The following is a 13778-nucleotide window of genomic DNA, read 5'->3' as shown; positions in this document are numbered from 1 at the left end:
GGAAAACAGAGCAATAAACCCCAGTGCTTTCCCCCCCCCTCCCCTCCAGGAGCATGGCAGAACCCATAATGATAGAGAGAGTAGAGTTTGAGTTAAAGATAGAACAGAGTTCCCTTAGAACAGGGGTAGGCAACCTTGGCTCTTTTATGACTCGTGGACTTCAACTCCCAGAATTTCTGAGCCAGCATGGGGGAACTATGGTCCCTTCATGACTTGTGGACTTCAACTCCCAGAATTCCCGAGCCAGCATGGCTCAGCTTGGAAACCTCTCCCTTTTCCCTCAGCGTGGCTGGCTCAGGAATTCTGGGAGTTGAAGTCCACAAGTCATAAAAGAGCCAAGGTTGCCTACCCTGCCTTAGAATATGGGTTCTGATAGTATGGTGGCTTTGGTCTAGTCTCAGAGTGCCTCTCTCTCTCTCTCTCTCTCTCTCTCTCTCTCTCTCTCTCTCTCTCTCTCTCTCTCTCTCTCTCTCTCTCTCTCTCTCTCTCTCTCTCTCTCTCTCTCTCTCTCTCTCTCTCTCTCTCACACACACACACACTTGATTGAGGGAGGGAGGGAGGGAGGGAGGGAGGGAAATGTTCCTAGACAACCAAGAGACCTGTGGGAATAAATCCCGTGTTCAGAAGCTGAGTCTCTCTGACCAAAAACAGTCTATATTGTGAGAGCGAAGGTTTGTTCTCCGAGCTTGTGGGTTGGTTTCCGAACATTTCCTTACCAGGCTAGGTAACATCTTCATCGGAGTTGAGGGGATGTCCGTGTCGGTGTTCTTCTGTTTATAAGGGCTTCAGGGGTGGGTGTGTCAAGTGAGGGTCTTGTGATGGGTCTTGTGATGGGCCAGGTGTGAGTCATCTGTGAGCCCATCACACCTGGCCCATCATAAGACCCAACACAAGACCTTCACGTGACACACCCACCCCTGAAGCCCTTATAAGCAGAGGAACACTGACACCCCTTAAACTCTGCTGAAGATGTTACCTAGCCTGGTAATGAGATGTTCAGAAAACAACCCACACGTTCAGAGAACTGCCTCCAGAAGCTGCGAATGCTCCAACACTGGAAGTTTTTAAGAAGAGACTGGACAGCCATTTGTCTGAAAGGGTGTAGGGTTTCCTGCCTGAGCAGAGGGTTGGACTAGAGGACCTCCAAGGTCCCTTCCAACAACTTATTTTATTATTATTATTATTATTATTATTATTATTATTATTATTATTATTATTATTGTTGTTGTTGTTGTTGTTGTTGTTGTTGTTGTTGTTGTTGTTATTGTTATTGTTATTATTATTATTATTATTATTATTATTATTTCATTATTCATTATTAATCATCGCACAGTCAGCCAGATGTTCAGACTGGATTTGGCATTTTTGTCTGCCTATCGAGTCCTTACCAAGGACCTGGGATAGGCAGATGTGGATGTTTGATGGTATTACAGATCCCATCACAGGATAGAAGCAGTTCCTAGTAAGGCCGCCTTTTGCAATTGACTGATGGTGAATTTGTCAATGCTGATGATGGTGTCCAAGTGGTGCTCCAGCTGTTTTGGGATTGCACCCAAGGCGCCTATTACTATTTGGTACTACTAGCCTTGCTTGAAGTCCCAGAGCAGTTTAACTTTATCATTTTCTATGACTTTCTCTATTTTATGATCCCACCAGTTCTTGCTTACAGGCAAATGATATATTATTATTATTATTATTATTATTATTATTATTATTATTATTATTATTATTATTATTATTATTATTATTATTATTCTACTTCACTTTTACCCTACACCCAAGCTACGGATATTTGCCACGATTGCAAGTCTGTATTGTCTCTGAGGAACATCAACTGAGTTCTCTCTACTTTCTCCCCCAGCCCAGCCACTCCAGCTTGTGGTTCGTGGCCCCCCCAGCAGAATCACCGCAGGATCTCAGGCGTCCTTCAAGTGCTCTGCAGGGGGACTGACCACCCATCCAGAAATATTCATGTGGTTAAAAGATGGGAAACGTTTGGGGATTACCTCCATTGACATTTTTATAAGTCAGCTTAACTTGTACCGAGTGGAGACCGAATTGACAATCACACTGCAGCAAGGAGACATGAAATCACAGTTGACCTGCTGCATCCAAGAAGGCCTCCTGACGGATGCTCTGCAGCAGTCCTTCCCACTTCGTGATGTCCTAAGAGGTAGGTAATAAGATAATCTTTATTGTCATTTTTTACTGCGGGCACAACGGCACACATCAAAAATGAAATTTAGTTGCCCCCTCTCAAGGTGAAACACATACATGACACACCGCTAAAACATACTATAAACAACATATGTATAGACCCACAACCCTACATATACATAACAATAAAATATTAAACACTGTCCCATCTTGAATATATAATGGAAGGAGGAAGCCTGAGAGTTCACAAGGTTAATGCTGTATGGAATGAAACTATGGCTGAATCTGGATGTTCTGCTTTGGATACCACGGATCCCCCTCCTCCCAGAAGGTAACAAGGAAAACAGGTCGTGAAGAGGGTGTGTCATGTCCCAGATAATCTTGCAGACCCTGCTCAAGCAACGCTTCTGTGCCACATCCTGGTTGGAAGGGAGTGAACAGCCAATGATATTTTCTGCTGTCCTCACCACTCTCTGAACTCCCAATAATCTTTTCTGCTGTCCTCACCACTCCCTGCACCGCCTTCCTGTCCGAAGCAGGGATGCTTCCAAACCAGGCTGTGATGCCATATGACAGGATGCTCTCGATCATCTGCTCTGGGTTGCAGAGAAGGACGAGGCTATAGAGACTGGAGGGGGCAGAGGGAGAGGCAATGGCACCAGGCAAACCCAGGTTCTTATCCCCTAGAAGGGAACTGCTGCCAACCATTCCCAACCCAAGTTACCTCACAAGACTGTGGCTGTGGGGAGCCGATCTTTAGAAAGATCTTCCATCTCTGGCTCCTTCCTCAGGGACCTGGCTAAAGTTGTCCCAGGTGGTAAAATAGTTATATATTTAATATAGGCTGTCCTGGGATTACTTCCCCAATGCCACGATCGGTGAGCAGAATCAGTTGGTTGTTCTAGGCTCTTCTGCATGCAAAAGCCGTGAGTTTGAAGCTCTTCTGACTGATCTCTTTGGCTTTCTTTGCTCAGTTCCTCCCAAAGTCCGTCTAGAGACCAGCCCGCCTTCCCCCGTCCAGCCGAACGCCATGGTGACGGTCACTTGCCACACAGAACGTTTTTATCCGGACGATGCAAAAGTGGAGTTGTTTGCCAAGGATGCCCCAGGCAGAAAAGGAACTGTAGCCCAGAGGACCTGGAATCCAGATGGGACCTTTTCCCTGGAGACCTACCTGGAGGTGATGGCCACCGAAGACAAGAACTCCTCCATGTTCCTTTGCCAGGTTGAGCATAATTCCCAGCCTCTGGTCAATGAAACAGCAACACTCTTTATTAGGAGTCCATTTGAAGACAATAGAAGTTTGAATACTGATCCAAAAAGTAAGTATGGACCTTCAGAACTTTTTTTTTCTGAGGATTTAGAATAGACTAGAATAAAACTGGAAGGGACCTTGGAGGTCTTCTAGTCCAGCCCCCTGCTCAAGCAGGAGAACCTATACCATCTTAGACATGTGAATGTCCAGTCTCTTCTTAAAAACCTCCAGTGATGGAGCGCCCACGATTTCTGGTGGCAAGCTGTTCCACTGGTTAATTGTCCTGCCTGTTAGGAAGTTTCTCCTTAATTCCAGGGTGATTCTCTCTTTAATCATTTTCCAACCATTGTTTCTTGTCCTTCACTCTTGATACTTGGGAGAATAACGTGACCCCCTCTTCTTTTTGGCAGTCCCTCAAATACTGGAATATTGCTATCATGTCGCTCCTATTTCTTTTCTTTAGACTAGCACTAGCCAAACCCAAATCCTGCAGCGGTTCTTCATATGTTTTCGTGTCCAGGTCTTTGATCATCTTAGTTGCTCTTCTCCGAACTTTTTCCAAACTCTCAACAACTTTTCTGTGGTATGGTGACCAAAATTGGTTGCGGTATTCCAGGTGTGGTCTCACCAGGGTTTTATAAAGCGGTGCTAATACTTTGCGTGATCTTGATTCTATGCCTCTGTTCATACAACCCAGGATTGTGTTAGCTTTTTTGGCTGCTGCTGCACACGGCTGGCTCACGGTCAAGCCATCGTCCACTAGGACTCCAAGGTCCATCTCACAGTTACTGTTTTTGAGCCAGGTTTATTGACATACAACCTGCAGGGTTTTTTACAGATTTGTTTTATACTATATGAAATATATAATAGTAAGGAGAAGACTATTGAGTGATTAATTAACATATTTTTATGATAATTACCTATCATCTATTTTTTCTTGTTAAACGCACGAACCCAGACATTATGCTGCTTGCTAAATATTGAGAATATTATTTGGAAAAAACCCAACACTAACTCCAACCCTAATCCTAAAACTAACTCAATCCCGACCCTACCTCATATCTAACCCTATAAAAACTAATAAAATTTAAACAAAAAAAAGATAGTGGACCTTAATAAACAATTTGTTTATTTGTTTCTTCTGTTGTATTTTCTCTTCGACCAAAGTCCGGTCAAAAAAGCCAGCACAGTACTAGGCTGCATCAACAGAGGGATAGAATCAAGATCATGTGAAGTATTAATACAACTCTACTCCGTGAGCTGCATTGGCTTCCAGTTGCCCTCCGGGTGAGATTCAAGGTGTTGGTAATGACCTATAAAGCTCTAAATGGCTTGGGTCCAGACTATCTAAGGGAACACCTGCTGCCGGCATCAACTTCCCATCGTCCTGTGCGCCCCCATAGGGAGGGCCTCCTTAGGGTGCCGCCGGTCAGGGAATGCCGGCGGGTGATTCCCCAGAGGGAGGGCATTCTCTGTGGGCGCGCCTGCCCTTTGGAATGATTTACCTGTGGAACTCCGGATTGCCCCCGACCTGCGCTCGTTTCGCCGGGACCTGAAAACCTGGCTTTTCGATCTATCTGGCCTGGACTGAGGGGGTTTTTAGTTTTAAGTTTTTAACATTGTTTTATTGTTGGGCTATTATTAATTTAATTCTTTTAAATTCTATTTTTTATCTTAATTTTATATTGTCTTTTAAATATTGCCCTGTAAACCGCCCTGAGTCCTTCGGGAATAGGGCGGTATAGAAAAATAAATAAATAGATAGATAGATAGATAGATAGATAGATAGATAGATAGATAGATAGATAGATAGATAGATAGATAGATAGATAGATAGATAAATAAATAAATAATACCACTTTACAAGGCCTTGGTAAGGCCACACCTGGAATACTGCATCCAGTTTTGATCACCATGATGTAAAAAAGATGTTGAGACTCTAGAAAGAGCGCAGAGAAGAGCAACAAAGATGATCAGGGGCCTGGAGGCTAAAACATATAAGGAACAGATGCTGGAATTGGGTATGTCTAGTTTAATGAAGAGAAGGACGAGGGGGGACAGGATGGCAGTCTTCCAATCTCTCAGGGGCTGCCCCAAAGAGGAGGGAGTCAAGCTATTCTCCAAAGCGCCTGAAGGCAAGACAAGAAGCAACAGATGGAAATTAAATCAGGGAGAGAAGCAACCTAGAATTAAGGAGATACTGCCTGACAGTTAGAACAATTAACCAGTGGAACAACCTGCCTCCAGACGCTGTGAGTGCTCCAACTGTCAAGTTTCCGACGCATGGGCTTTTCAATCTAATGTTATTGCTTGACACCAACACTGGAAGTTTTTAAGAAGAGACTGGACAGCCATTTGTCTGAAATGATATAGGGTTTCCTGCCTGAGCAGGGGGGTTGGACTAGATGACCTCCAAGGTCCCTTCCAACTTTACTATTATGATTATGAGGAGGAAAAGGAGGAGGAAGAAAAGAAGGAGGGGGAGGGGAGAGGGAGGAGGAGGAGGCGGAGGAAGAGGATGAGAAGGACTGGGAGGTCCTCGCTGCTCTCTGAGCTTGGTTGTTGTTTTGCAGATGTTTCCATTGTTAAGTATCGTGGTTAGACCGGTCAGGAACAGATGACAGGACATCGAGGTTTGAGCTCAGCTTTATTGTGGATGGAACAGACAAACTCTCCACAGCTCAGCTTCTTTAAATACTGTTGCCGGCAAGCCGGCGGCCAATCCACATCCTTAAAGGGTCCCGCCAGAACGGCTTGACCAATAGGACGGGAGTTAGATGCCACCTGTCAGAATCCATTTATATCATATTCATAAATGGAATGTTTCAAACATTATCCCATGGATTCTGTCATCTCCCGAAGAGAAGAGGATAGATGTGTATTGAACCGGCAATAGGCATTTCAAAGGAAAGGAGAAGCCTTTTGAACTGGGGAAACAAAAGGGGGGGCTAGCATCTGGGTTTTGTCACGGTAGACAGCAATAAACAAAAGGGTCCTAACTTCCTCTTTCCCACGAGATGGATGATACGAGAGGAAGGATGGGGGGGGACTGACCAAATGGGGATTAAGGGGGGTTAAACCGGGAATTCTTTATAAGGGTTTACATCGTGGAAATATTAAGCCCTGTCTCATTTCCTACAACCGAGCATGTCATAGTAAAGATTTCTTTTGGACTAAAACCCTGACTCCAAGAGTTTTGTCTTCCTAAGACGTGGTTTGGGGTGGGTCCTGACATTAGACAGGGCTTGCAACGAAAATCAACCCGGGAAGAAGAACCTTACCGGGGGATTTTGCAAATAAATATGATGTCTGACGATGAAGCAAGAAGGGAAGAAAGCCCCACGGAGAAGGAGCCTTCCCCCCAGCCGAACTCCCAGAAACATTGGGAAGCTGAGGCATCATATTCCTCCTGGGAGGAAACGGAGCAGCACGAACAAAACCCCCGGTGGTCGATGGGCGTTGGAAGGAAAAGTGAGTGGAAAAAGGCTTCGAGAGAAGTGACCCTGAGACGGAGCGACCACCAACCGGAATGGAAACAAGAGATGGAGAACTCCCTGCACGCCAGTGAGGAAGAGCGGATTCTGGAAAAAGCTATTGACTTGATGAAAACAACCCTGAGCTCACTAAGGGAGGAGAGAGCTGGAAACCACAACACCTGGGGTCGCAACTGGAGGGGTAACGGAAGGGACCCAACACCTGAAACCCCAGGGCTGTCCAATGGAACAGGAGCCGCTGACTCAGCGGTACCCACCCCCCCCAGACCCACAGATGGGGATCGAGATGAGGAGCGATACACTCCGCGGCACAGACAACGCTCCAGCCAAAGATTCCCACCCCTGGAAGCAAAATTCAAGGGGGAGCCATCACGACTGGGATTTTTCCTAACCCAAGTCCTCAGCTACATGGAAGAGTACGGACGGGACATCCCCAGTGACAAAACACGCATCCGAATTGTGCAATCTGCCCTGGACGGGACGGCCGCAGACTGGGTGGTGAACCTGCATGACTCCAACGCCCCAGAACTCAACGACTTCAACTGATTCATGTCATCCTTGAGACGACGATTTGAGGACCCTTTGGCTGACCGGAAGGCCCGGGAGAGAATCAAGACGGTGAGGCAGGGCAGGAGAACAGTGGCCGAATATACCCAAGAATTCCGAGCCATCGCCAGCAAGCTGAACTGGCCAGAAGACATCCTCCTCAGCCATTTCAAAGACGGTCTAAACTACGACCTGTATGACGCTTGCCTGCCTCGGGGAGACCCCTACCATCTCGATGACTGGTATGTCCTGGCAGAGGAAGTGGAAATAGACCTATTGAAAAGACAACGCAGAGGAAAACCATGGGGCCGCCCGCCACTCGAGCAAACAAGTGAGGGGGAAAACCCACCGGCCACGGCTAAAAAATCAAAGGGATGTTTCAATTGCGGGAGAGAGGGCCACCGTGCTGCAGAATGTCGTTCGAAAGCCCCTCCACGCAAAACAGAGGCACCATCTTCCAAAAAGCTGGGGAAGTCTCAAGGCAACCCAAAAGAATCTTCCATGAAGGGGACAGAGGCTGTAGAGTCCACAATTTCTGCCAAAACCTGGGATTGGACTCCGGCCTACACTGCAGGGGCGGTGGACACCTCGGAAGACAGGTCAGAGGGAGAACCTTTGGTAAGTGGACCTCTTCCACCCATACTTAAGACAGTAACTATATTAGCTTCCTCTGCACCAAAAGCCAATGAAATAAAAGCTTTGATAGACTCTGGCTGCATCCGCTGCCTCATCAGCCCAACACTGGTGGAGGAACTGAGCATCCCAGTGAGGAGGCTAAAACAACCAATCTCCTTCAGTCAATTAGACGGGTCTATAGCAGGGGGGGGGGGACCAGCTACCCTAGCCACTCTACCACTCCACATGTCCCTGGGGTCCCATGAGGAAGACATAACATTTATAGTGGCCCCAGGCATGGCATGCCCAATGATTTTAGGACTGGAATGGCTGAAGAAATGGAACCCCGGGATAAACTGGAGGACTGCAGAACTCAACTTCCCAAAAGGGGAACAGGAAAACGTAAAACCCCCAAACACCCCCCCAACCCAGAGGGAGGAAAAAGCAGCAGTGGGGGAAGAGAAGGGGCTAACAGAGATACCGGAGGAATACAGGGACCTGGCTGAGGTTTTCAGTGAGGAAAGAGCAGATGAGCTCCCCCCCCCCACCGCCCCACAGACTGCACCATAGAATTCAAACCTGGGGCAAAACTCCCAAAACCCAGGATGTATGCCATGAGCCCAAGGGAAATGGCAGAAATGGAAAGATTCATAAAGAAAAACTTAGAAAGAGGATTTATTGAGCCCGCCAAACCCAAAGTAGCCGCCCCGGTTCTGTTCAGGGAGAAGAAGGATGGTTCCTTTCGTTTGGTTGTGGATTACCGGAACCTAAATACAATTAGTGAATGTAATCTATACCCCCTTCCCCTAATGAAGGATATGCTATCCCACCTATCGAAAGGAAAGATCTTTACCAAACTAGACCTGAGGGAAGCATACTACCGTATTAGGATTAAGGAAGGAGACGAATGGAAAACTGCATTCAACTGCCCAATGGGGTGCTATCAATTCAAAGTATTGCCATTTGGACTGCAAGGGGCCCCCGCAGTCTTTATGCAATTAATTAATGACGTGCTGAGAGAGCACCTATATAAGGGGGTCCTGGTTTACCTCGATGACATCCTTATCTTCACAGAAACCAAAGAGGAACATATCAAACTAGTCAGAGCAGTCCTGAAGAAATTGCGAGCTGCCCATTTATATGCTAAATTATCGAAGTGTGAATTTCATAAGGAAAAAATCGACTACCTGGGATATCGCATATCCCCAGAGGGCATCGAAATGGACCCAGAGAAGGTCAGGGCAGTACTAGAGTGGGCACCCCCCCGCACACGGAAGCAATTGCAAAGTTTCCTGGGGTTTGCAAATTTCTACCGCCAATTCATCCCTGCATTTGGCCAAATAGCCATGCCCCTCACAAATTTGTTGAAAACGAAGGGGGGGTCACCCGTGAAACCCAGCCAGCCTCTGAAATGGTCAATGGAATGTCAAGCAGCATTTGAGAGGCTAAAGAGACTCTTTTCTGCGGAACCTGTACTTAAACACCCAGATCCCAACAAACCTTTTGTAATACAGGCAGATGCGAGCGACGTAGCAGTCGGAGCCGTATTACTACAAGAAAATGATGAGGGGGCGTTGCAACCTTGCGCATATACATCCAGGAAACTTACAGAAACTGAACAACGATGGCCAATATGGGAGAAGGAAGCATTCTCATTAAGGTGGTCATTATTAACTTGGCGTCAATTTTTGGAAGGAAATAAAATACCTTTTCAAGTCTGGACTGACCACAAAAATTTAGAAGCACTAAAAACGCCCAGGAAGCTCACTCCTAAGCAAGCCCGCTGGTCCCAACACTTTCACCGATTCAATTTCACTCTCAAACACTTACCGGGGGGAAAGAACTTCCTGGCAGATGCATTATCCCGCATGCCCCAATATAACAGCACAAGAGTTACTGACTTTAAACCACTTGTACCGGAACAACAACTGGCAGCACCAGTCACCACCAGGGCACAAGAAAAAATGAAGCCGAAGGTAGATAGCCAAACTGGAATAGAATTCAGGAAATCTTTGGAAAGTGATGAATGGTTCCAGAAAAATAAACATGTGTGCACAATTAAAGATGGACTGCCGTGGGTGGGGGAGAAGCTATATATACCTGCCACACAGAGAATCAATTTCATGCAACTGTGCCATGATACAAAATCAGCAGGACACTTTGGCTTTGTAAAAACCTTACACTTAACTAAAAGGCAATTTTGGTGGCCATCTATGAAAAAGGACATAGAAAGCTATGTGGGTAGCTGTCAAATTTGCGCAATGGCCAAAAGACTGCAAGGGAAACCACCAGGTCTGTTACAACCGGTGGCGAATCCCTCAGCCCCATGGAAAGAAATAGCCATGGATTTTATTGTGGAACTACCAGAAAGCAACGGAAACACCGTTATCTGGACTGTTACTGATCTGTTCTCTAAGCAAGTCCATTTCATACCTTGCCCAAAAATTCCTACTGCAAAAGCATTAGCAAAACTTTTTGTACAACATATTTACAGATTGCATGGGGCACCACAACGCATCATATCTGACAGGGGGGTGCAATTTACCTCAGCATTCTGGAAGGAATTTTTATCTCTGTTAGGAACCACCCAAGGACTGACATCTAGTCATCACCCTCAGGGTAATGGTCAATCTGAAAGGGCTAACTCTGTACTTGAACAATATTTAAGATGTTATGTACATTTTCAGCAGAACAATTGGACAGACCTGCTGCCTTTCGCAGAAGTGGCATATAACAACGCAATTCACTCCAGCACAGGTTACACTCCTTTTCAAGTAGCCACAGGCCAGAGCTTCAACCCCATACCTGATCTAACTCCAAAAGAACCGGTAATTCCAGAACTAAAGGAATGGATTGCTCAGTTACAATACACCTGGCCTATTGTCAGAAAAGCATTAACAGAAGCTAGATTAGCACACAAGACACAGGCAGACAAGAAAAGATCTGATCCCACACCGTTCAAGGTGGGAGAGATGGTATATCTGTCTACAAAATACCTTAAGTCTCTCCAACCCTGTAAAAAACTAGGACCAAAATACATTGGACCTTTTCCAATTAAAAGAATCATAAACCCAGTAACAGTTGAATTAGAACTACCTAAAAATCTTAGACGAATACACCCAATCTTTCACTGCAGTCTAATAATTTAATTTAATTTAATTTAATATTTGCATTTGTATACCGCCCTTTCCCTGAGGACTCAGGGCGGTTTACAGGGAATTAAAAATCAAAACATACAAAAGTTAAAACCAATTTAAAAAGCATTAAATTCACCCTGTACATTAAAACCCCAGTTAAAATTTACTCCTCAGCCTGGGCCCGAGAGCTCAAAGAGCCAGGTCTTCAGGCCCCGGCGGAATGATCGGAGGTCGGGAGCAGTCCTCAGCTCTACTGGCAGCTGGTTCCAGAGGGAGAGAGAACAACAATCTCCCCTACGAACAAAAATTCCACCACCACCACCTCCCATCATGGTGGAAGGAGAACAACATTTCGAGGTGAAGGAAATTCTGGATTCCAGGAGACATCATGGAACAACTCAATATCTAGTGGCTTGGAAACACCTCCCCTCCTCAGAAAATGAATGGGTCAGCAAACACCACGTTAAAGCACCAAAGCTGCTTAAGAGATTTCATACAGAATATCCAAACAAACCGAGTTAACATTTACACATGGTTTTTTTTCTTCTCTTTCCTTTTCTCCCCCTACAGATGGACACATCTTTCTTCTAAGGAGAGCGGACTGTCAGAATCCATTTATATCATATTCATAAATGGAATGTTTCAAACATTATCCCATGGATTCTGCCATCTCCCGAAGAGAAGAGGATAGATGTGTATTGAACCGGCAATAGGCATTTCAAAGGAAAGGAGAAGCCTTTTGAACTGGGGAAACAAAAGGGGGGGCTAGCATCTGGCTTTTGTCACGGAAGAGAGCAATAAACATGAAAGGTCCTAAGTTCCTTTTTCCCACGAGATGGATGATACGAGAGGAAGGATGGGGGGACTGACCAAATGGGGATTAAGGGGGGTTAAACCGGGAACTCTTTATAAGGATTTACATCGTGGAACCATTAAGCCCTGTCTCATTTCCTACAACCGAGCATGTCATAGTAAAGATTTCTTTTGGACTAAAACCCTGACTCCAAGAGTTTTGTCTTCCTAAGACGTGGTTTGGGGTGGGTCCTGACACCACCTGTTGTTGCCGGGTGTTATTCAGCTGAGCTGTCAGGTTAACCTCTAACACTAATATATAATATATCCATACTCAACTAGGTAACCTCATCAGAACGAAGTAACATCATCGGACTCCTACTGATGAGGTTCCCTACTTGGTCAATGAAACACCAGCAAGACAATCAGAAGCTCAGAGAGCAGCAAAGATTTCCTTCTAGAGAGGCTACCATAGATCCAGCTTGGTCTGATGTGAACCTGAAAACTCAGAGAACACCAAGGACCCCACAGTCTTCCTCCTCCTCCTCCTCCTCCTCCTCCTCCTCCTCCTCCTTTTTGCAAACCCCGCTGCCTTCTATCCCCGATGATGTTACCTAGCTGGGTAATAAAATATTTGCAAGCCAACAAACAAGCCCAGAGAGCACCAGGTAAGTAACTCTTACTTACTCCTTCGCCTTCTTCTCCCGACCTCTCTTTCCCGTGGGCTCCCCGCTTCTCTTCTCCCCTCCCCTCCATCCCTTCTCTCCCAAGTCTTCACTCGGCAGCCCCAAGGCTGCCGCTTCTCGTATCAGATTAAATCTTTCTTTATTAACAACCTCAGCCTGAAGAGTTTTTCCTGGGTCGCAATCTCCCGCACGAACAAGGAAACCTGACCAAGATTTTGTGTCTCAGAACAGATGCTGCTGACTTCTTCTGCCTTGAATAAAAATCAGGAGTTTTCCAGCAGTAGAGGGAGCTCAAAGCCTTGTGTAAAATCCTCTGGCTTTATTAGGAATAAATCAAAAATAATCCCCTGTCTTTTCTCCACAGGTTCGCTGGGACAATCCATCCTTGGTCTCTGCGTCGGGCTTTTCCTGAACAAAGTAGCAATGGTTCTCTTCTTCCGGGGCCTTTTCCAAATAAAGCAACGTGGATGCTGCCTTGGAAGTTCTTCTGCTAACTCTAGACCTGTCTAAGGCGGGACTAGAACTCACAGTCTCCTGGTTTGTAGCCTGGTGCCTTAACCAGTAGACCAAACTGGCTCTCTCTCTATGTAAAGTAAGGAAGAAAGAAAGAAAGAAAGAAAGAAAGAAAGAAAGAAAGAAAGAAAGAAAGAAAGAAAGAAAGAAAGAAAGAAAGAAAGAAAGAAAGAAAGAAAGAGGAAAGAAGGAAGGAAGGAAGGAAGGAAGGAAGGAAGGAAGGAAGGAAGGAAGAAAGAAAGAAAGAAAGAAAGAAAGAAAGAAAGAAAGAAAGAAAGAAAGAAAGAAAGAAAGAAAGAAAGAAAGAAGAAAGAAAGAAAGAAGAAAGAAAGAAGAGGGAAGGAAGGAAGGAGAAAGAAAGAAAGAAAGAAAGAAAGAAAGAAAGAAAGAAAGAAAGAAAGAAAGAAAGAAAGAAAGAAAGAAAGAAGAAGGAAGGAAGGAAGGAAGGAAGGAAGGAAGGAAGAAAGAAGAAAGAGAGAGAGAGAGAGAGAAAGAAAGAAAGAAAGAAAGAAAGAAAGAAAGAAAGAAAGAAAGAAAGAAAGAAAGAAAGAAAGAAAGAAAGAAAGCAAAATCTATAGATTTT

General features: G+C 45.3%; 1 protein-coding gene across 2 annotated transcripts in view; it reads left to right on the top strand.

Moving 5' to 3' along the window:
- LOC308665685 (tyrosine-protein phosphatase non-receptor type substrate 1-like) overlaps window positions 1-13384 on the top strand; it is a 15408-nt gene extending 2024 nt beyond the window's left edge. Inside the window, exons 2-4 of one of the 2 annotated variants that reach the window (XM_081323821.1) lie at window positions 1862-2173; window positions 3132-3479; window positions 13047-13384. In XM_081323821.1, coding sequence (XP_081179947.1) covers window positions 1862-2173; window positions 3132-3479; window positions 13047-13192 — 806 coding nt within the window. In that variant the 3' untranslated portion in view covers window positions 13193-13384. Of the gene's footprint in view, window positions 1-1861; window positions 2174-3131; window positions 3480-11774; window positions 12152-13046 lie in introns of those variants that run through there. The other variant, XM_081323822.1, reaches the window with a different exon arrangement.
- The last annotated feature ends 394 nt before the right edge of the window (window positions 13385-13778 follow it).

This window comes from Vipera berus, assembly GCF_964194415.1.
Source record: "Vipera berus genome assembly, chromosome: 3".
Lineage (NCBI taxonomy): Eukaryota > Metazoa > Chordata > Lepidosauria > Squamata > Viperidae > Vipera > Vipera berus.
Note: the sequence above shows the minus strand (reverse complement) of the source record. Positions and strands in the feature narration are given on the sequence as shown.